The sequence below is a fragment of the Schistocerca nitens genome, chromosome 2 (genome assembly GCF_023898315.1).
Source record: "Schistocerca nitens isolate TAMUIC-IGC-003100 chromosome 2, iqSchNite1.1, whole genome shotgun sequence".
NCBI lineage: Eukaryota > Metazoa > Arthropoda > Insecta > Orthoptera > Acrididae > Schistocerca > Schistocerca nitens.
The window spans coordinates 881,844,388-881,865,799 of NC_064615.1; the positions used below are offsets into that span (position 1 = coordinate 881,844,388).

The following is a 21,412-nucleotide window of genomic DNA, read 5'->3' on the forward strand; positions in this document are numbered from 1 at the left end:
CACAGGAAACACTTTTCTGGCGTACTGTTAAATCTGTACGAGTTGTATATCCTTACCTCACACGACATTTTGTCCGTTTTCGCGACATTCAGTTGTCACCAGACCATGGCCTAAGAAGCTGAAAGCCATATAAGCATATAAGTAATATTTTGCATGACATCACAGAAGACTTTCCTGTTTCCTGTTGTTGTCTGTCGTGTTCTATACAGCATCGATGGAAATTTCAGTTAATGTAATAAAACGCCGACATGCGTTCGTCGGACAAGCAGCTGAGTAAACAATACATTGTAACGGACGATTGTGGTCAGCATTTTCACAGCAGTTGTACGTGAGATATCATCTGACAAAAAACTGAACATTTGCTTACAAAAACGTATGTTTAACATGCAGTGCGCATAGTCATATTTCTCGAAATACGAGTTCCTGTGCCGGCCGGAGTGGCCAAGTGGTTCTAAAAAAATTTTCAAATGTGTGTCAAATCTTATTGGACTTAACTGCTAAGGTCGTCAGTCCCTAAGCTTACAGATTACTTAACCTAAATTATCCTAAGGACAAACACACACACACCCATGCCCGAGGGAGGGCTCGAACCTCCGCCGGGACCAGCCGGACAGTCCATGACTGCAGCGCCTTAGACCGCCAAGCGGTTCTAGGCGCTGCAGTCTGGAACCGCGCGACCGCTGCGGTCGCAGGTTCGAATCCTGCCTCGGGCATAGATGTGTGTGATGTCCTTAGGTTAGTTAGGTTAAAGTAGTTCTAAATTCTAGGGGACTGATGACCTCAGAAGTTAAGTCCCATAGTGCTCAGAGCCATTTGCACCATTTTCGAGTTCCTGTACTATCGTAGGCTCTTCCATTATACGTTCTACAAGAGCAAATAGGGCGTTTCGATGGAGTAACTAAAACGAAGCAGAATGGAAGAGTGTGCTCGCTTGACAAGGTCGACATGTGGACATGCAGACTCATTTTCATTGAATAAGCTACAGTAATGTAATATCAAAAGCTGCAGTTACCAGTGCTATTGGCGTGCGGTTTTCACAGAATGGATTGGTATTGTTAGCCAATTAACAGATCATAATAGTATTTAGAAAGTATATATTTTTTCAAACATACACTTTTTAAATGTTACTGTGGTGTCACTGCCAGACACCACACTTGCTAGGTGGTAGCTTAAATCGGCCGCGGTCCATTAGTACATGTCGGACCCGCGTGTCGCCACTGTGTGATCGCAGACCGAGCGCCACCACACGGCAGGTCTCGAGAGACGTACGAGAACTCGCCCCGGTTGTACGACGACGTTGCTAGCGACTATACGGACGAAGCCTTTGCTCTCATTTGCCGAGAGACAGAATAGCCTTCAGCTAAGTTAATGGCTACGACTTAGCAAGGCGCCAATTGTCACAGTGCATGTATCTAAAGAGTCTCACTTGTATCGCCACAATCTCCAGATGTCTCATCAAGAACGATGTATACAAGGACGGATTAAAAGTTAAGTAGTCCAGAAGCTACGTATTTTCTTTATAGCATTCATTAAGTCTCCTGTTTCAGACCTCACTCCATCCTTTGTGAGTTAGCGCGTGCATCTTGGCCGCCTCTTTCAATTAGTGTGCGTAGTGTTGGCAAGTCTGCCGACACTACAGTTACGATGCCTATTGACATTAAAAAATTAAAAATGGGATAAATTAGAATGTCAGTGGTGTTTATTGCAGAATTCTAGTGCGAGACTTTTACGTGGTATCGCATTTTGAAAAGTTGCCGCACCAACATATATACAGTACTTGTGGTAGCCTACATTAAAAAATAAAGGAAGTGCGTAGACTAGTTATGTGAATTTTGACTAGTAACAATACAACTGACCATCACAGGTTGTGTTCAAAATGATCGCCGGTAGTGGCAAAATACGCTACCAGTGTAGAATGGAGACGTCCGAGGAAGCTGCAGTAATGCGTTGTTGCATAGCATCGGGTGTAGTTGGTACGTCCTTGTAGATAGCATCCTTCAACTTACCCCCACAGAAAAAAGTCAGTAGCGTCATATCCGGAGAAAGGGTCAGCCAAGGTACAGGTCCTCTGCGTCCATTTCGACGATTAGGAAACAATTCGTGAACATACGCTGTAGTGCTTCGTGCACTATAGGGTGGACAGCCATTGCGATACTTGGCTGTGTTCTGTGTTACGACTACGAAAAACGGGCCTATGAGTTGATGGTTCACTATGCCACACCACACGTTTGCATTCCATGGACGCTGACGTTCCATCTGACGAAGCCACTGGGGATTGTTAACAGTCCAATAGTGCACGTTTCGGCAGTTCATGTGGCCAAGACTAGTAAATGTGGCTTCTTCACTAAACAAGATACGAGATATATATGAAGTATCCTGTCTAAATGCCCATTTACAGAAGTTAAGACGATTCTTATAATCGTTTCCATGCAGATCTTGATGGAGAGATATGACAGGGATGGAGCCTATGTCGATGGAGAATGCATATGACACTTGCTTGACACATGCACCTGCCTCGTGCGATTACTCGGGAGGTAAAGTGTGGATAAACTGCAATACTGCAATAGCAGCAAGAACATCAATGTCCTCCTCTTCTGTCGTCATTTGCTCCCTTCTGTAACGTTGTCAAGGTGTTACACTATCACTTTGACGTAAGCGGTTGAGGAGGCTGATAAATAATTGCCGAGATGGTTGACGTGTCTTGGGTACCGCATCTTGCCACATACACCGTACAACAACGAAATGCTTTGTTCCTGCACTCTCCATAGACCGACTTTTTCTGTACTGGTAAATCCCATCGTCCGCTCACGACTACCACTTGGACTGTCACACACTAACTGCCTAGCAAGTTGCAGTGCACTTAAGGAACACACAAGCACACTATAAGCAAACATGACAACACCGTACCTAGCAAATACGTCGGTTGAATGGCACAAGCAAGTGTCGGAGTAGAAACTTTTCGCAATACGATATCTAATAAACGACCCGCAGTAGAATCCTGCAACAAACACCACCGACATTCTGACTTACCCTACTTTTAGTTTGTTAATGTCAACAGGCATCGTTCCATTTTAAAAAAAAGTGTATGTTTGCACAAGAAATACAATTTCTAAGTATTATCTGTTTATTGGCTAACAATGCAAGACACCGACTACGAACCCACTGTGTGAAAACCGCACAGCAATAGCACTTTCCATTTGCGCAATATTTGCGGTGTTAGTTTTAAGTGATTTGCCCAGTATATTTCAAGTATCTGTTAAGTTTTAACTAAATAATACGTCATTCATGACGTTTGTAAGAACAGTCCAAAGAAGTTCTGTGAGCTCCTGTCTGGTGCGCAGACTTGTGTGGGGCCTTGCGTTGTCATGGAGAAGAAGTTCGTTTACTTTGTGGCGACGAATACGCTGAAGCTGTTTCTTCATTTCCCTAAAGGTGGCACAATACACTTCGGAGGTGATCGTGGCACAGTGAGGGGGGACGAGTGCATCCTTACCAACAGAGACCTCCCGTTGAGCAGCAATGTGTTTAACTGCAATCCGTCGATCACTTCGAATGGGAGTGTCCAATATTGCAGGAGCGACAGCCCTTGATAGGTGTCATTTGAGTATTGATCGATTGTACAATAACGTCCTATCTGCTCTCGAGCTGTTACACGTGAGATGTGAGCGAACAGCGTTGTTGTTAGCTGAATCGCAGGGTTAGGTTTCATCTTTGGCGTGGCGTAGGCGCAGTAGCAGATACTGGTTCGCGGTGGTAAAGTGAGGAAGCAGTTGTAATGTTATGTTTCAAATGTAAAGCATCAATTTATCGATGTGTTTAATTAAGATGATTATGTAATGTAATTGATCTGAGAAGGAGGAAGTGTAATGGAATCTTTTATTTACGTCAAGAGGAATTATAAGGTAATTTTTTTTAAGTTACTCTTTTACTACTGCAGCGCCATTTTTCACCTACCTTTCTTTTACAGTTTTTAACTGATCATGGAACCAAATGTGTTCTGAAATTACTTCGATTTGCACCTAACAGAGAACCCATTGCACCTCACGAGTGCCTCTGTGCAGATATAGTAATTTGCAGGATTAGCATAGCAGCGCGCAAGACAAAGCAGTACTGCAACGCGTTGTCTAGATTTGTGAGGAATACAGGTAAGAACTAAATTATTATTATTATTATTATTATTATTATTTGCTTTCACGGCCTCATTGGAACACTTTAGTCAATCATTTACTGGTCCTCTTCTTCAGTAAGCGCACGTGTCGTTCTTTCTTAACTGTCCAGTATCTTTTCATTCGTTTGATTTTTCCTGTCTTTCTTCATCTATAAATACCCTTTTCACTGTGTGTCTTTTGTCTACTTTTGGGTTAAATCTTATTTTCCTGTCTTTTAGTTTCTTGAGATTTTCGGTCTAGTTCTTCCATATCCTCTTTAGTTTCCTTGATTCACCATACTTGTTGCTTCAGATTCCACACTTTCCGCGTAATTTTTTTTGCTAATCTGGTTTCTGGCGTCCTCACTATGTGGCCAAAGAAAGAAATCCTCTTTTTGCGTATAGTAGCTATGATAGGCTCCAGTCCCCTCTACACTCATTCGGCACTATCCGCCATTCTCCTTCCTTCTGGTATTTTTTATTTATGCATGTTCCACCTATTCTTCTCTCTGCTTTTAGTATTTTGTCGACTCTGTTTCTCTGAGTGACTGTAAAAAGAGCCTCGATTCCGTATGTTATCTCTGTCTGAACCACCGTCTTATAGTTTTTAATTTTGTTGGAATTGATAGACTTCTCTTATTGTATGTAAACCATGTTAGTTTTTGAGCCTTTATCATTTTATTGGTTCTTTCTTGCAAAGCAGGTTTTTCATCCAAGTTGTGTGTTATAATCTTTCCGAGGTATTTAAATTGCTTCACTATTTTAATTTTTCTGTTCTCTACTGTTACGTGGTCTATTACTGGAGTGTCTGTTACCATCATATCGGCCTTTTTGAAAGATATCTGGAGTCCTACTTTTGATATTTTGCAGGCTCATTATTTGATTTCTAGCTTCTTGTACATTATTAGCTTGTAATGCCACGTCATCTGCGAATCCCAAACAATTTAGGTTCGTAACATCTTTCTTGGTTCCAACTGTTATGTTTTTAGGATTCTCTTTGTACCATTCTCTCATCAAGTATTCAAGAGCACAGCTGAAGAGCAGTGGTAATAGACCATCTCCTTGACTTAACCCTGTTTTAATCGTAAATTCCTCAGAGAGTTCTCCTCTGAATTTTACTTTGGACTTGGTGTTGTAAGGGTTTATTTTATCATTTTTATTAATTTGGGATGAAGTCCAAAATTTCTTAATGTGTTCAGCATAGAAGATCTGTGGTTGCAATTATAACCTTTTTTTTGAAATCTACAAAGGTTATGACTAGTTGCTTCTGCCTCCTTTTTTAGGCATCCATTGTTAATTTTAATGTGATGATCTGTTCTGGGCAGCTTCTCCAGGGCTAAATCCTCCTTGATATTCTCCTAGCTAAGTTGATTTTTACAGCGACTGTAGAGAATTCTTGACAGTATTTTGTATGTGCAATCCAATAGGGAAATCCCTCTGTAGTTGTTCGGATTTGATTTTTCTCCTTTCTGTGTAATGGGTGTATGATAGCTGTAGTCCAATGTTCTGGTAGCTCTTCTCCGATCAAGATTTTAACTGTGCATTGATGTAATGATATCTCCACGGGTTCTGCTGCGTATTCCCAGAGTTCTGCAGATGTTTGATCTTCTCCACTTCCTTTGTAGTTCTTGAGCTCGCTCAAAGCTTTGCAGACTTCCTGAATTGTCGGTGGGTTTATATTTTCTGGTGGAGTTTTAATTGGAGTTTCTGTGTGTATTTCAAGATGCTCAGGAGGAACCTCGCAATTTAGTAGTTCGTTAAATGTTTCTGCTAAAATTTCTGAATTTCTTTTATCACTGTGTGCCATCTTATTGTTTTTATCTTTTACCATTAGTGTTGGGGGATCATATCTTTGGAGTTGTCTGCTAAATGTTTTGTAGTAATCTCTTGAGTTTGTTTTCTTACTATTTGTTTCTGTCACAGAAAGTACATGTTTTTAATATTGAAGTTTAATTCTCCTTAGGACTAAATATTTTGATTTTTTTATTCAATCAGGGCCAAATTATGTCATTCAGAAACAATTAAATTTTTCTTTGTTGTATACCAGTTTTAGTTCTGGCATCTGGGATCAGTTTTGCAAAACTAATTATCGTAGATTTTAAATCAAAGTTCGTTATTCAGGCAGTTTATGTTGTTCAAAATTCTTGCAGTCAGATTATTCACTTTACCAGTATTAAAGGTATGCCTTCTCATTATGAGAGTTCACTTTTAGTACTTGTGCACAGCTTCTTTAATTATTCAAAACAGGGTATGACTGTGATATTTTTATTATTTAAAAAGAACTTTCAGCGTGTACGGCCGTCCGGCATGCTTGTTATCGGAGAGGATTGCGATGTCTTGTTGCGATGATGACAGACTCCTCGCCCAAAAAACCCACCGTGCTTTGATCACTGATAGGTCTCCGTAGACATTATGTAAGGCCTATGAATATCTGCGATGATGATGATGATGATGATGATGTTTGGTTTGTGGGGCACTCAATTGCGCGGTCATCAGCGCCCGTACGAAGTCCCAATTTTTAGCCGGCCGAAGTGGCCGTGCGGTTAAAGGCGCTGCAGTCTGGAACCGCAAGACCGCTACGGTTGCAGGTTCGAATCCTGCCTCGGGCATGGATGTTTGTGATGTCCTTAGGTTAGTTAGGTTTAACTAGTTCTAAGTTCTAGGGGACTAATGACCTCAGCAGTTGAGTCCCATAGTACTCAGAGCCATTTGAACCATTTGAACCCAATTTTTACACAGTCCATTTACTTTTCGCAGTCCAATCTAGTCACTCTCACAAATGATCATGATGATGATGATGAGGACAACACAAACGCCCAGTCCCCGGGCAGAGAAAATCCCCAACCCGGCCAGGAATCGAACCCGGTACCCTGTGATCCAGGGGTAGCAAAGCTAGCCCCTAGACCACGATCTGCGGACGATATTTGCGATGCACTGGTGCTCCACCGAAAGCAACTCAATCACAGCTCTCTGCTTGACACACGCCTCTGTTAGCGGCACCATTTTAAAAGTTATGTATAGCTCCGCCTCCTAGGGAAACTTCATGAAACTATAAGAATATTCCACACAACGTCTCAAAACAGATTCCAAATTTTTTCAACCGAAGTTGGACGAGAAAAAAATGTGTTGCATTACTTATTGAGCACGTCACGTATAATTTGTTCCAAGCTGCAAAGAGTTTTCAAAATAAAATTGTGAACAAGTGCCAGCACATACAACGGATGACTCAAAAATATTTTTAATTTTAATACTTATGTAACTATGAAGACCCAGAAAAAAAGAAAGGAAGATAAGAGTTTCACATGCCGTCGACATCGAGGTCACGGCAGAGGGAGCAAAAGCTCGGTCTGTTTCAAAGATGTGGAAGGAAATCGGCTGTACCCTTTCAAAAGGATCGCCCCGGGATTTGCCTGGAGCTGTTCAGCCCAAGAGTCGTAGCACTCAAATAGTAAGCTCAACAGGACGCATCTAAAATCAGCGAACAACTTTCTCAAACGCTTCAAGTAAGACGTAACAACAGATTAATAGGCAGCAGTCTGTGAAGGATCATGTGCTAAATACCAAAACTAAAATCTGGTCAAATGAAACAAAGTCATATCGATTTCTTACTAAGCAAACAGTTACACTGATCTGAGTTCGGTATAAAAATAGATAAGAATGCAGAGACGGATGAGTCTACAAAACGAAATGGCCATAATTGAAATCAAAAATGTAGAGGGGAACATAAATGAGGATATGAAGCAATATAGCATTGTTGTAACGGCGACCGGTACGGTCGCTTGGTTGTAGTGACGGAAACGCGGCAGGACCCGCGGAGCGGCCCACGAACAACACAACGGGAGAGGACGGACACGACCAATGAAGGACCTTACGACACAACAAGAACAGACAGAGTCACGAATCAAACAAGACAACCACGTCCACTCGCAAAGAAACACGAAAGTCAATGCACTGTCTAATGCGAGGCGGTATGTCCTCAGATTGGCAGGCTGAGCTTTTTTTTTTTTCTTTTTGTGATTTCATTCCCCTGCCCCATATGGGCAGGGGAAGGCTGTCAGCGACACAATCCGCCGCTCTTCAGCCGAGTGACACTACAACTAAAACAAGAATAAAATGATACATACATAAGGAGATAAAAAAGGGAACATAAAACAGAGTAAGGGGATAAAATGGAGGTAAAATATACACTGACGTTCATGGGGGGGGGGGGGGGGGGGGGACAGTGAAAAAAGTCACCAGAAAGTTAAAAAAAAGCACTGTTGGCGATTCTTAAAACACAGAAGACACTGAATGCACAGGCACAGGTTAAAAGTCGGTCACAGTAGTAAAAACACTCCGGAACAACACACTTAAAACCCAGTTGGAGCACATACGACGAAGAATAAAACTGCCAGGTGGGACCTGCCGAGGGAAAAGGTCAGAGAGGATGGAAAAGGAGGGGAGAGCATGGGGCAACTGGGGAAGCGGCGGGATGAAGAGAGGAGGGGCATCAGTGGGTTCATGAAGAGGTAGGAGACACGTGGGGCGGGAGAGGAAGAGGGAAGACAGGGCAGGAGGGAGCGCAGAGAAACTGAAAGCAGGCACAAGAGATGGAGGGGGAGTAGCAGGCTGAGCTTTTTTTTTTTTTCCTTTATTGAAATTCAATTCCCCCCAAAGGGGGCGGGCTGACAGCAGCTTAGTATGCCGCTCTTCAGCCTACAGACTTTGTTAGAATGATGAAGAGAAGAAATAATAAAAACAGGCGATAAAATCGGAGACGTAAAGAGTAACACGGTGAAAAGAAATCGTGGAACTTAAAACAAAGAACAGAGGGATGATGACGCAAAGAAAATACATACAGAGCAGACATGTAAAACAATAGACAGACAATTAAAAAAACACGGCGACAGTCTGGTTTCTGTTCGCAAAAGACATAAAATTCACACCCAGCGACAACATGGTTTCTGTTCGCAACACGAGAAAGACAAACAACACGAACTCTGCACTACAAAATTGGCAAATGTGACATACCACAGCAGAGAGCAGGTGGGGGGAAACTGGACAGATGATGGGAAAATAAAAAAGGGGGGGAGCCGGGAAAGGAGCTGATGGAGGCTGAGGACCCATAAGAGGGGTGGGGGGTGCTGGGCAGATGCGACAGGGAGTGGGGTAGGCAGAGGACTGGAATACAAAAGGACTCGGGGGGGGGGGGGGGGAGAAGGGAGGTAGGGAGAGGGTTAGTGGGGAGAAAACAGGATGGAAGGGGGGGAAGAGGGAGCCCAGGGAAAGGACAGAGGAAAGGAGGGGGAGTGAGGATCAGAGTTGATAGGAGGGATAAATGGAGGGAGAGAGGGCATCATCCAGGAGGGGGAGCTGATGGAAGCCACCTTGGGAAAGGAGATGTAGGGTGTAGAGATGGAGGGTAGGGGAGACACAACGGTGAAGATGTGGCAGGGGGTGGGGATGGGAGAGGAGAGGAGCAACCAGGGGGTGAGGGGGTTCAAGACGGCGGGAGGTGTAGAGGATGCAGATATGTTCGAGGAATAGGAGCAGATGGGGGAAAGGAATGAGATCATAGAGGATCCATGTGGGGGACGGGAGGCGTATACGGAAGGTGAGGCGGAGTGCATGACGCTCAAGGATCTGGAGGGACTTATAGAATTTGGGGGGGGGGGGCAGATATCCAGGCAGGACTGGCATAACAGAGGATGGGACAGATTAAGGATTTTTAGGTGTGGAGGATGGTAAAGGGGTGCAACTCCCATGTCCGGCCAGAGAGGAGTTTGAGGAGTCGGAGGCGGTTGTGGGCTTTGGATTGGATGGAGCGGAGATGAGGGATCCAGGTGAGGTGACGGTCAATGGTGAGGCCAAGGTAGGTGAGGGTGGGGGTGAGGCAGACAGGACGGGCGCAGACAGTAAGGGAGAAATCCAGGAGCCGGAAGGAGCGATTGGTACGACCTACGATGATTGCCTGGGTCTTGGAAGGGTTGAGTTTCAGGAGCCACTGGTTACACCATGCAGCAAAAAGGTCTAGGTGATTCTGGAGAAGGCGTTGGGACCGTTGGAGGGTAGGAGCGAGGGCGAGGAATGCGGTGTCATCAGCATATTGCAAGAGGTGTATTGGAGTGGGGGGTTGGGGCATATCTGCTGTGTACAAGAGGTAGAGGAGAGGGGAGAGGACAGAGCCCTTGGGCACACCTGCAGAGGGGTAGAAGGTGTGGGAATTGGCATTATGGATGGTAACATAGGAGGGGCGGTGGGAGAGGAAGGAGGCCACCAGACGGATGTAGTTGATAGGAAGGGCGTAGGTTTGGAGTTTACACAGGAGACCGGGATGCCAGACATGGTCGTAGGCCTTTTCGAGGTCAAGGGAGACTAAAATGGTGGAGCGATGGGAGTTAAGCTGGAGGGAGAGGAGATGAGTGAGGCGGAGGAGTTGGTCAGCAGCAGAGAAGGAAGGTCGAAAGCCACATTGGGTGTTTGGGAGGAGGTGGGTTTGGCGGAGGTGGTGATGGATGCGCCGGGAAAGGATGGATTCCAAGAGCTTGCTGAACACCGATGTGAGACAGATAGGACGATAGGAAGAGGCATCAGATTGAGGCTTGTTGGGTTTGGAGAACATCAGGATACAGGAGATTTTCCACAGGTCAGGATATAAGCCGGTGGCAAGGATGACATTGTAGAGGGTAGCAAGGATTGAAAGGGAGGAGGGAGGGCAGTGTTTGAGGTGGCGGTAGGTAACGCAGTCGTGGCTGGGAGCAGTGTTGCGTTTAGTGCGGAGTGTGAGGCTGATGTCCTGTGTAGTGATGGGAGTGTTAAGTTCAGATGGTGGTGTGTGGCCCAAGTACTGGAAGCCAGGAGCAAGGGAAGGAACAGAGGTATTCGTACAGTCCATGACGTCAGGGAAGAGGGAATAATCAAAGTGGGTATCATCTGGGATGGAAAAAACGTCGGAGAGGTGAGAGGCAAAGTGGTTGGCCTTACTGAGGTTGTCAGGAAAGGGACGGTCATCAAGGAGGAGAGGGTACTGGGGGGTGGGGCGGTTCCCAGTAAGGCGGTGGAAAGCAGACCAATACTTGGAAGAGTTTATGGGGAGCGTGGTGTTGAGTTGTGTACATGTCTGGCGCCAGGCACGACGTTTCTTCGCAGTAAGCAGGTTGCGGATGTGTCGTCGTAATTGCTGGTGGAGAGTAAGTGTATCCCGGTCACGAGTGTGGAGAAAAGAGTGGTAGAGGCGGCGGGACTCTCTAAGGAGAAGGACGGCCTGTGGAGGCAGGGCGGGGCGGTGAGGGTGGATGGCTTTGGTGGGGATATGGGTGGCGACGGCGTCAGACAAGGTCTGGTGCAGGAAGGCAGCAGTGCGAGAGATGTCATCAGGAGATTGGAGGGTAAGGGCGTGGCTGTCAACCTGGGTGTGAATGGAGTCCCGGTAGGAATCCCAGTTGGCATGGGAGTAATCATGGACAAGTTTAGGAGAGATGTCAGGGCGAGGGGCGTTGCGGGGATGGCGACCATTAGAGATAGTGAGGAGAACAGGAGCATGGTCACTGCCAATGAGTTCAAGGACTTCTGCGGTGATGCGCCCAAGGAGTTTGGGAGAGGCAAGGACCACATCAGGAGTGGTGTTAGATTCGGGTCGGGTGTGCTGAGGCAGGGGAACCAGGTCTCCCTGCAGAGTGGTGAGAAACTAATGCCACCGCTGGAGGTCGGCAGGATCACGGCTGTGGATATTGAGGTCGGCGGCAAGCACGTAGGTGGAGAAGGTGCGGTCAATGTGGGCCAGGTAATCGTACGGGATGGGGGTGCGAAGGCAGACATAATTCGTGGCACAGGTGATGGTAAGAGTGGGGAAGAAGAGGCTGAGATGCTTGGCAGGATTGTTAAGGAGAGGTTGGGGCCGGACAGGGAGGTGCTTGAGGTGGCCTATAGCAACTCCGCCACGCGCCAGAGGGTACGTGTTATTGGTGCGCTGTAGGGTGTAAGGAGCCATGGAGATGGAGATACGGGGTTGAAGGAAGGTTTCATTTAGGACGAAGGCATCCATGCGGTGCTGATGGAGGGTGTGGAGGAAGAGGAGTTTGTGGGTGGGCAGGGAGCGAATGTTGTGGTACAGGAGACGGTAGGGTTTGTGTACCATGGGAGGGGAGAGTTAGGCGAGGGTGGTGAGGGGCGTGAAGGTGAAGTGGGCCTGGTTGTGGGAGTATGTGGCATAGGTGGTAAGATGGAACGGGCAGCGAGGGCGATTTGGGAAAGAGTGTGTGAGCGCTGGAAGGGGTGGATGTTTTGGAGCACAATGGTGGTGAAATAGATGATGTCCTCGGCAGTAGGGGGAGGGCGGAGTGAGTTGTTGGGGTGGATGGGGTCATCAACAGGACAGACAGGGACGGTGAGCTCAGGGGTGACTGGTGCAGGTTTCGCTTTACATTTTGAGGAGTAGGTAGGATGTGGTTCATTGCAAGTGTTGCAGGAGGAGGGAGAGGTGAGGTTGGGGCAATTCTTGAGGAAGTGGGAAGCTTTGCAGTGGGGACAAGTAGGGGGGTTCTTGCAGGCAGAGGTAACATGGTCGTTGTAGGTGAGACAGCGTTGGCAGCAGTAGGATTGGACTGGGGAATGGGAGGGGTCCACCTTATGACAGCAATTGTAGATGACGGCTCCCTCCGTGAGGAGGCGGTCAATGGAGGAGGAGGATTTGGTGAATATCCGCATGAGAAAAGTCGGTCCGGCATCATTGAAGATGCGACGGGCAGAGCGGTTTTCAATGTCGGGTTGGGATTTGAGTTCCGCCAACACCTCAGCCTCCGTGATCACGGGGCTAAGCTTCATGATCACAGTGGTGAAGGTTGGCGGACGTCGGAGAGGTTGAGGCTGACGGGGAGAGGACGGGGTGTGGTAGGGGGTGAGGGTTGCACATTGGCCAAATTGGATACGGGGGATGCAGGAGAGGAGATCGGTGTGGAAGGAAGCATTGGGGGGATTTAATGAGGACCGAGTCCTTGCGAGGAATCAGAAGGGAGATGGGGGCATTGGGGTAGTATTTCCGGGTGGTGAGAGTGAGGGAGCGGGCATCAAGGAATTGAGGGTCAGGATTGGAGAGGACAAAGGTGTGGGTGTCAGGTGTGGCGGGGGCGGGGGTCGGATCCTCGTCCATGGGGGTGGGTGGGTCACGGGGATTGGGGGGTTTTTGGAGGAGACTTCGGGGGAAGGGTCAACATTCGGGTGCTTTGAAGGTTTCGTAGTCATGACCGGGTGTAGAGGGGGCAGGGGGACGGGTTGCAGGGGGAGATGGCGGGGGGCAGGACCACCTTGAGCAGCGGATGACGTAGACGGAGAGGGCGTGAGTGTCACAGACACTGTGGAACGTCGAGCCGAAATCCGTGCTGGCTTGGAGCCCGTCGGAGGCGGTGCAGGGAGCGGCGGAAAGTCAGTAGCTGTCGATGGAGCGACAGTGATAGGGGAGGAGGAGGTGGCGGTGGTTACAGCCGAAAGTGGTGCAGGGGTGGGGTGGAGAGGGAGAGAAGGAAGGACGGGAAGTGGGGTGGAGGATGAGCTCCATGTGATGGTGGTTGGAGCAGCGGAGTGAGAGGTGAAAATGATAGTGGTGGTGGGTTGGGACATGGTGGCGGCGCGCGAGAAGGGCGGCGGCGACCACCGGCAGGCGGCGGCGGCGGCGAGGAGGGCCGGACGGCAAGCAGTAGTGACGGCGAGCAGATGACACGGCAAGGAAATGGTGGGGATCTTCCACGTCGAAGATGCACCCTGAGAGTAGCCCAGGCATTGAAAGTGTTCGATGAAGAAGTGAGAGAATCCAACCCTCGAATGTAGGCTGAGGTTTATATATATATATTTTTTTACTTTATTGTTATTTTAACACCTGAACAATCAGGTAGGCTGGCAGCGGCATGCTACGCCGCTCTTCAGCCATAGAGTTGACAATCACAGTACAATAATGGAGAATTAAAAGGAACATAGTGACGGGCAAAAAATAGTGGTCACAGACACAAAAAAAACACGGAGCCGTTCACACTCGACGAGAAAGACACTGAAAACACGTTGACACGGCGCACATAACACTGATGAATCCGATGGCACAAGTGAACGTAGAAGCGTGACGGCGGACACTAAAAACACAAAACGACATCACACACACGAGACACAGATGGCGACGATCTCCGGCGCGCGAAAGTCCACGTAGTGTGTGCGAGTCCGGGGACCTGCCAAGAGGGGAAGAAGGGTGAGGGCGAGTGGAGAGGGTGGAGAGGGAAGAACTGAGATGCCAATGGCTGAGGAGATGGGAGGAGGAGTAGAAGGACAGGGGAGGGGAGGTCCGGGGGAGGAGTGGGGAGAAGGGGAGGAGGGATGGAGGGTGCCCAAGGGAACAGAGACAGGAAGAGGGAGGGAGGATCAAAGTTGGTAGGAGGGGTAGATGGAGGGGAGGAGGGCATCATCAGGGAGGGGGAGCTGGCGGAAGCCACCTTGGGAGAGCGTAAGGAGGGTGGAGAGATGGAGACCGGGTGGGACATGGAAAGGCAGGTGCGACAGCGGGCGGGGGCGGGAGAGGATCGGGGAGACGAGCGGGTGAGGAGGATCGAGTTTGCGGGAGGTGTACAGGATCTGTATCCTTTCAAGGAAAAGGAGGAGGTGGGGGAAGGGGATGACATCGTACAGGATCCACGTGGGGGAGGGGAGACGGATGCGATAGGCGAGGCAGAGAGCATGACGTTCAAGGATTTGGAGGGATTTATAAAAGGTGGGGGGGGGTGGAGATCCAAGCCGGATGGGCATAACAAAGGATAGGGCGGATGAGGGATTTATAGGTGTGGAGGATGGTGGAGGGGTCCAGACCCCATGTACGTCCGGAGAGGAGCTTCAGGAGACTGAGTCGGGAGCGTGCCTTGGCTTGGATTGTCCGAAGGTGGGGAGTCCAGGAGAGGCGGCGGTCGAGGGTGACGCCAAGGTACTTAAGGGTGGGAGTGAGGGCGATAGGACGGCCATAGATGGTGAGATAGAAATCAAGGAGGCGGAAGGAAGGGGTGGTTTTGCCTACAATGATCGCTTGGGTTTTGGAGGGATTGACCTTGAGCAACCACTGGTTGCACCAAGCAGTGAATCGGTCAAGATGGGATTGGAGAAGGTGTTGGGAGCGCTGTAGGGTGGGGGGCAAGGGCAAGGAAGGCGGTGTCATCGGCAAACTGGAGAAGGTGGAGGGGGGCTGACGGCGGCGGCATGTCCGCCGTGTACAAAAGGTACAGATAGGCTGAGCAACAGGCAGGCGCTTAAGTACTCGATAGGGGACGCCGCTATTGGCCGCTGCAACCACGTGTTCCACTGTGGCGCCCTCACTCTAATTGCAGGCCAGGAGGCGCGCGCCGTCACAGCTTACGGCGCGATGCTGCAGAGACCTCTATGGGTCTTCGACGTCCATGACGTCTGGCGGGGATTCAAATTCCGCGGCGCGCGGTACCAGAATCACCTTACCGAAACTCTTGCTAACTTTTAGACCGAAGACGCAATGCAGGAAGTGAAACCAGTCTTCACAACAGATGCAAAAGAAATGGGAAGACAGATATCAATGGGGACGTTTCCACTTTAAATAATTTTTCTGTCCGGAAGTGAGGAAGAATTAGTAAACTTGTTGAACGGAATCGATAGGCTGCCTATCTGTTATTCCCAGGTCCAGAAACACACAAGAGTCATCGTAAGCTACTGACGCACACACAAATAATTTCGTTTCAGCACTACGCGAAAGTTCAAAGAATGGAATCATGATTGTTGATCTTGGAAATATCTGAAGTGGCACTAATAGCCATGTTCTCATTGTGTCTTTTTTCCCTTGAACAAATGCATTGTACATACTGTGCTGTCTTACAAATTTATTTATTCACAATCGGTTTCGATCATTGATCATCTTCACAGGGAGAAATATTGTAACAACTTCACATGTCATACATGCTATTTAGCCAGAAAAGGTGCCAAAGCTGACTTTCAAACTTCAGAAAAAGATACCGACTTGAAGGACCTTTTTCTGATGTTTGAAAGTCAGGTGTGGTCTCTTTCCTGGTTAAATAGCGTGTATGACGTGCAGTTGTCACAATATTTTTTCCACTGTGAAGATGATAAGTGATCGAAACAGGTTGTGAATAAATATATTTCTAATACAATACAGTGTGCACCACGCATTTCTCCAAGGATATCGATGTTGTTGACAGTCGCCCGAAAAGTTTTTTGATATTCCTTTTTTGTCTACCTGCATATCGCTTATAATGAACTCCAAATTAACTTTTCATCCTTCGTTCATAGTTTCTGAGATCACGCTACGATGACTCGTACTCTTAACGAGACTTTAATAAGTGAATGTTACATTTTACTCTTCTGACGGCGGCGTGGAATAGGAAAAGAAGGAAGAGAACGGTGTATTGTGTCTCGCCATAGTCTGTTTCATGAAACTCTGAAGGTGAGGTCAATATTAAAAGTATGCAAGAGAATGCTGCACTCCCGAGAAGAACACGACAAGTGCCACAGCCTAATTTCCTAGAAACTTCGCTCGGTGGAACACGAACAAAATAAGCGAACACGTGTCTCGGGTTATCTGCAGATACTCTGCCGTTTCGGAAAACACGATCGTCAAAGTTTTCGATGTAATTTGAATGGCTTTTACCGCGCGACTGGTGGCGTCGCGGCTTCTCACTTTTGCGTCTCGCGATTGAAACCGGATCATTGTTTTTATTTATTTTATTTTACGTTATTTTAGTTTTCTCTCTTATCTACCCATGCCTGTAGAAGGTCACTACACGATGTTCCTTATCAGAAGGGCGATATATTAATTGTAAAATTACAACTCGGTTTCACAATAAATGTCCTTTTATTACATAAAATTTCTGTGTTTGGCACTAGGGTTAAAATCTTTTTATATTCTCATAGTCTTATATTTCATTCTTATATCAATTCTTATGTTTTATTGTTTTCTTTATTCTCCAGAAAGCTTGGTGCATTCCTCAGATGACAAGGAACATAGAAACATTCGAAACATAGAAATTTCGAACATCGCGAGGGTCGCGCAAAGGCATGCCTGTCACAGTAACATTTTTTTTTCATATGAATCTCACTCGGGAAAGAAACGTCCTTAACACTGCTGAAGATTTCATGCATTGACAATAATTTCGCGGCCAGCCATGCATAACGGTCCACTTTTGAGAAACATGCCACTTGCCATCGATTATGAAGTGCACTACAGGAATTTCAACGAAAACAGTTTCAAAAACTTTTTACATTAATTTATTGTTTTCCTTTTTAAGTTCATTCTCCAGGCATACAATTAGACAATTAGTAGACGAATAAGGACAACGTTATTTCAGTATTCCATGGAAAACAATCGTGCAGTAATCTTCTACGGACATGGATAAATAAATGAAAAACAAAAATAAATCGGGTTTCGAACACGAGGCGCAAAAGTGTGAAGCTGCTGCGTTGGACAATATGCCGTCGCTGTCGTTGGAGTGTTTCCCCACAATAATTCATGTACATTATACTAAAAACTTTGACCGTCGTTTTCTCAGAAACTATCAAATATATAGAGATAACCTGACACATATTCACTGTTTTGACCCGTCTTCCACTGAGCGAAGTTTCTGGGAAATCGGGTTATGGCACTTGCCTTGTTCTCCATGTCGGTACGACACGGAGTAAGAGGATGACATTACTGGGAATACAAATCAGATTATAATTTCTGAAGGACTGTTAAATATGAGTGGTCTTCTGAAGTAGATGAGCAGGCTACAGTACAACAACTAGTGGACTGACAAGTAGATAAGAGAACTATTGCCCCCTACCTGTTGATGTGGATGATGAAGCCGTCGTCGACGCCCCGGCTCAGCATGTCCTGCACGGCCTCCCTGGTGCAGATGCTCAGACCCAGCACGTTCACGTCCAGGATGCGCTTCCAGTTTTCCGTCTTGCCAGCTGTTCAAATAGAAACAAGAGCTTTTCAATAGGGGAACATCGGCAACATACACTTAAACTGATCAGCCAAAAAATTATGACCACTAACCACCGCGACGCTTGGTAACGTTTAACATTTTTCTGGTAACTTTATTTAAATGATGCTTACGAATGCTATCAAAATCTGTGCTAATTTAAGAGTGGTGAATCGCATGTGTTAGTGGATACCACAACTGAAAAAATAACCAAAAGACGCTTCTGTCAAGAAGCCATAAATAATTGGTCAAAAAAATTGATGACAGTTCTTTGTCATCTAAAGTGAGTACGCTTGCGCAAGAATAGTATTTATTTATGAACAAATCTTTATTTGGAAATACTGTGAATGATCTGAGTGTGACTGTATATGTATTAAATTCCTTTATTTAAATATTGTTCAAATGGTTCAAATGGCTCTGAGCATTATGGGACTTAACTTCTGAGGTCATCAGTCCCCTAGAACTTAGAACTACTTAAACCTAACTAACCTAAGGATATCACACACATCCACGCCCGAGGCAGGACTCGAACCTGCGACCGTAGCGGTCGCGCGGTTCCAGACTGTAGCGGCTAGAACGGCTCGACCACCTCGGCCGGCTAAATATTGTTCTAATATATTAGTTTAATCCAGTAAGTGTTCAAGTTGAATCAAATCAAGCCTGTACAGCTTAAGAATGATGTTCAGTATTTTTGGTGAGGATGGCCATCAGCCAATGGAAAAACGGACAGTAGCAGAAAAGGGGAACAAGAGAAACTCGTGTCAAGACGGCATGAACCGTTTTATAAATATTTAATGACAGTTCATTGGCATTTAACGTGAGCACACTTGTCCAAAAATACTGACTAAGTTATCTATCAACAAACCTTTATTTGTAATTATTGCGAATTAGCTGAATGTGACGAAATATTTAAAAGCTTTTTTTATTTAAATATTGTTATAATATATTGTTTTAGTCTGGGAAGTAGTCAGGCTGAGTCAAATTATGCATGTGGAACTTAAGAATGATATATTTTAGTAGGGATAGCCTTCAATACTAAAATGGACAGCAGCAGACCACTAATGGAGTCAAATAGAAACTGGGACTTTTCGAATGAAGAGCTCAAGGGAGCGATTCTGGGCACATGGATGTTCGTTCTGGAAGGAGGGAGACCTGCTTATGATAATGGGTGACATCTGACCTAGTAGGTGACAGATTCTGGGCGGTGAACGGCGGCTACGGTCCTCGCTTGAAGAGACTTTACGTTGTATTTTGATAGATCTTCTTCCCGCTAACTTTTTCCGCTTGTATTACAGAAGTGAGGACAGACAGAGTATAAGTTTCTACTCGTCATCTCGAGTCTGTTAATTTGTAAATCATCATGTTGAATTATGGACTGTTTTTAGCTACGGAATCTTTTGTGTACTATGATTACGAAATGGACTTAGTTTTCACGTATTTTTGATGAGTACTTAAATTTGTCCCCCCCCCCCTCCCCCCCAATGAACCATGGACCTAGCCGTTGGTGGGGAGGCTTGCGTGCCTCAGCGATACAGATAGCCGTACCGTAGATGCAACCACAACGGAGGGGTATCTTTTGAGAGGCCAGACAAACGTGTGGTTCCTGAAGAGGGGCAGCAGCCTTTTCAGTAGTTGCAGGGGCAACAGTCTGGATGATTGACTGATCTGGCCTTGTAACACTAACCAAAACAGCCTTGCTGTGCTGGTACTGCGAACGGTTGAAAGCAAGGGGAAACTACAGCCGTAATTTTTCCCGAGCGCATGCAGCTTTATTGTATGGTTAATGATGATGGCGTCCTCTTGGGTAAAATATTCCGGAGGTAAAATAGTCCCCCATTCGGATCTCCGGGCGGGGACTACTCAAGAGGACGTCGTTATTAGGAGAAAGAAAACTACCGTTCTACGGATCGGAGCGTGGAATGTCAGATCCCTTAATCGGGCATGTAGGTTAGAAAATTTAAAAAGGGAAATGGATAGATTAAAGTTAGATATAGTGGGAATTAGTGAAGTTCGGTGGCAGGAGGAACAAGACTTTTGGTCAGGCGAATATAGGGTTATAAATACAAAGTCAAATAGGGGTAATGCAGGAGTAGGTTTAATAATGCATAAAAAAATAGGAATGCGGGTAAGCTACTACATACAGCATAGTGAACGCATTATTGTGGCCAAGATAGAAAATGGTTCAAATGGCTCTGAGCACTATGGGACTCAACTGCTTAGGTCATTAGTCCCCTAGAACTTAGAACTACTTAAACCTAACTAACCTAAGGACATCACAAACATCCATGCCCGAGGCAGGATTCGAACCTGCGACCGTAGCGGTCTTGCGGTTCCAGACTGCAGCGCCTTTAACCGCACGGCCACTTCGGCCGGCGGCCAAGATAGACACGAAGCCCACGCCTACTACAGTAGTACAAGTTTATATGCCAACTAGCTCTGCAGATGACAAAGAAATCGAAGAAATGTATGACGAAATAAAAGAAATTATTCAGATAGTGAAGGGAGACGAAAATTTAATAGTCATGGGTGACTGGAATTCGGTAGTAGGAAAAGGGAGAGAAGGAAACGTAGTAGGTGAATGTGGATTGGGGGTAAGAAATGAAAGAGGAAGCCGCCTGGTAGAATTTTGCACAGAGCACAACTTAATCTTAGCTAACACTTGGTCCAAGAATCGTAAAAGAAGGTTGTATACATGGAAGAAGACTGGAGATACTGACAGATTTCAGATAGATTATATAATGGTAAGACAGAGATTTAGGAACCAGGTTTTAAATTGTAAGACATTTCCAGGGGCAGATGTGGACTCTGACCACAATCTATTGGTTATGAACTGTAGATTAAAACTGAAGAAACTGCAAAAAGGTGGGAATTTAAGGAGATGGGATCTGGATAAACTGACTAAACCAGAGGTTGTACAGAGTTTCAGGGAGAGCGTAAAGGAACAAATGGCAGAAATGGGGGAAAGAAATACAGTAGAAGAAGAATGAGTAGCTTTGAGGGATGAAGTAGTGAAGGCAGCAGAGGATCAAGTAGGTAAAAAGACGAGGGCTAGTAGAAATCCTTGGGTATCAGAAGAAATATTGAATTTAATTGATGAAAGGAGAAAATATAAAAATGCAGTAAATGAAGCAGGCAAAAAGGAATACAAACGTCTCAAAAATGAGATCGGCAGGAGGTGCAAAATGGCTAAGCAGGGATGGCTAGAGAATAAATGTAAGGATGTGGAGGCTTATCTCACTAGGGGTAAGACAGATACTGCCTACAGGAAAATTAAAGAGACCTTTGGAGAAAAGAGAACCACTTGTATGAATGTTAA

The 21,412-nt window shown here is 46.1% G+C and overlaps 1 protein-coding gene across 1 annotated transcript in view; it reads right to left on the reverse strand.

The window, feature by feature from the left end:
* The window catches only part of LOC126237185 (dehydrogenase/reductase SDR family member 11-like), a 53,198-nt gene that overhangs the window by 17,096 nt on the left and 14,690 nt on the right, over positions 1-21,412 (reverse strand). The window contains exon 3 of the mRNA XM_049947061.1: positions 17,953-18,082. Within this exon, the coding sequence (XP_049803018.1) occupies positions 17,953-18,082 (130 nt within the window). The remainder of the gene's footprint in view (positions 1-17,952; positions 18,083-21,412) is intronic.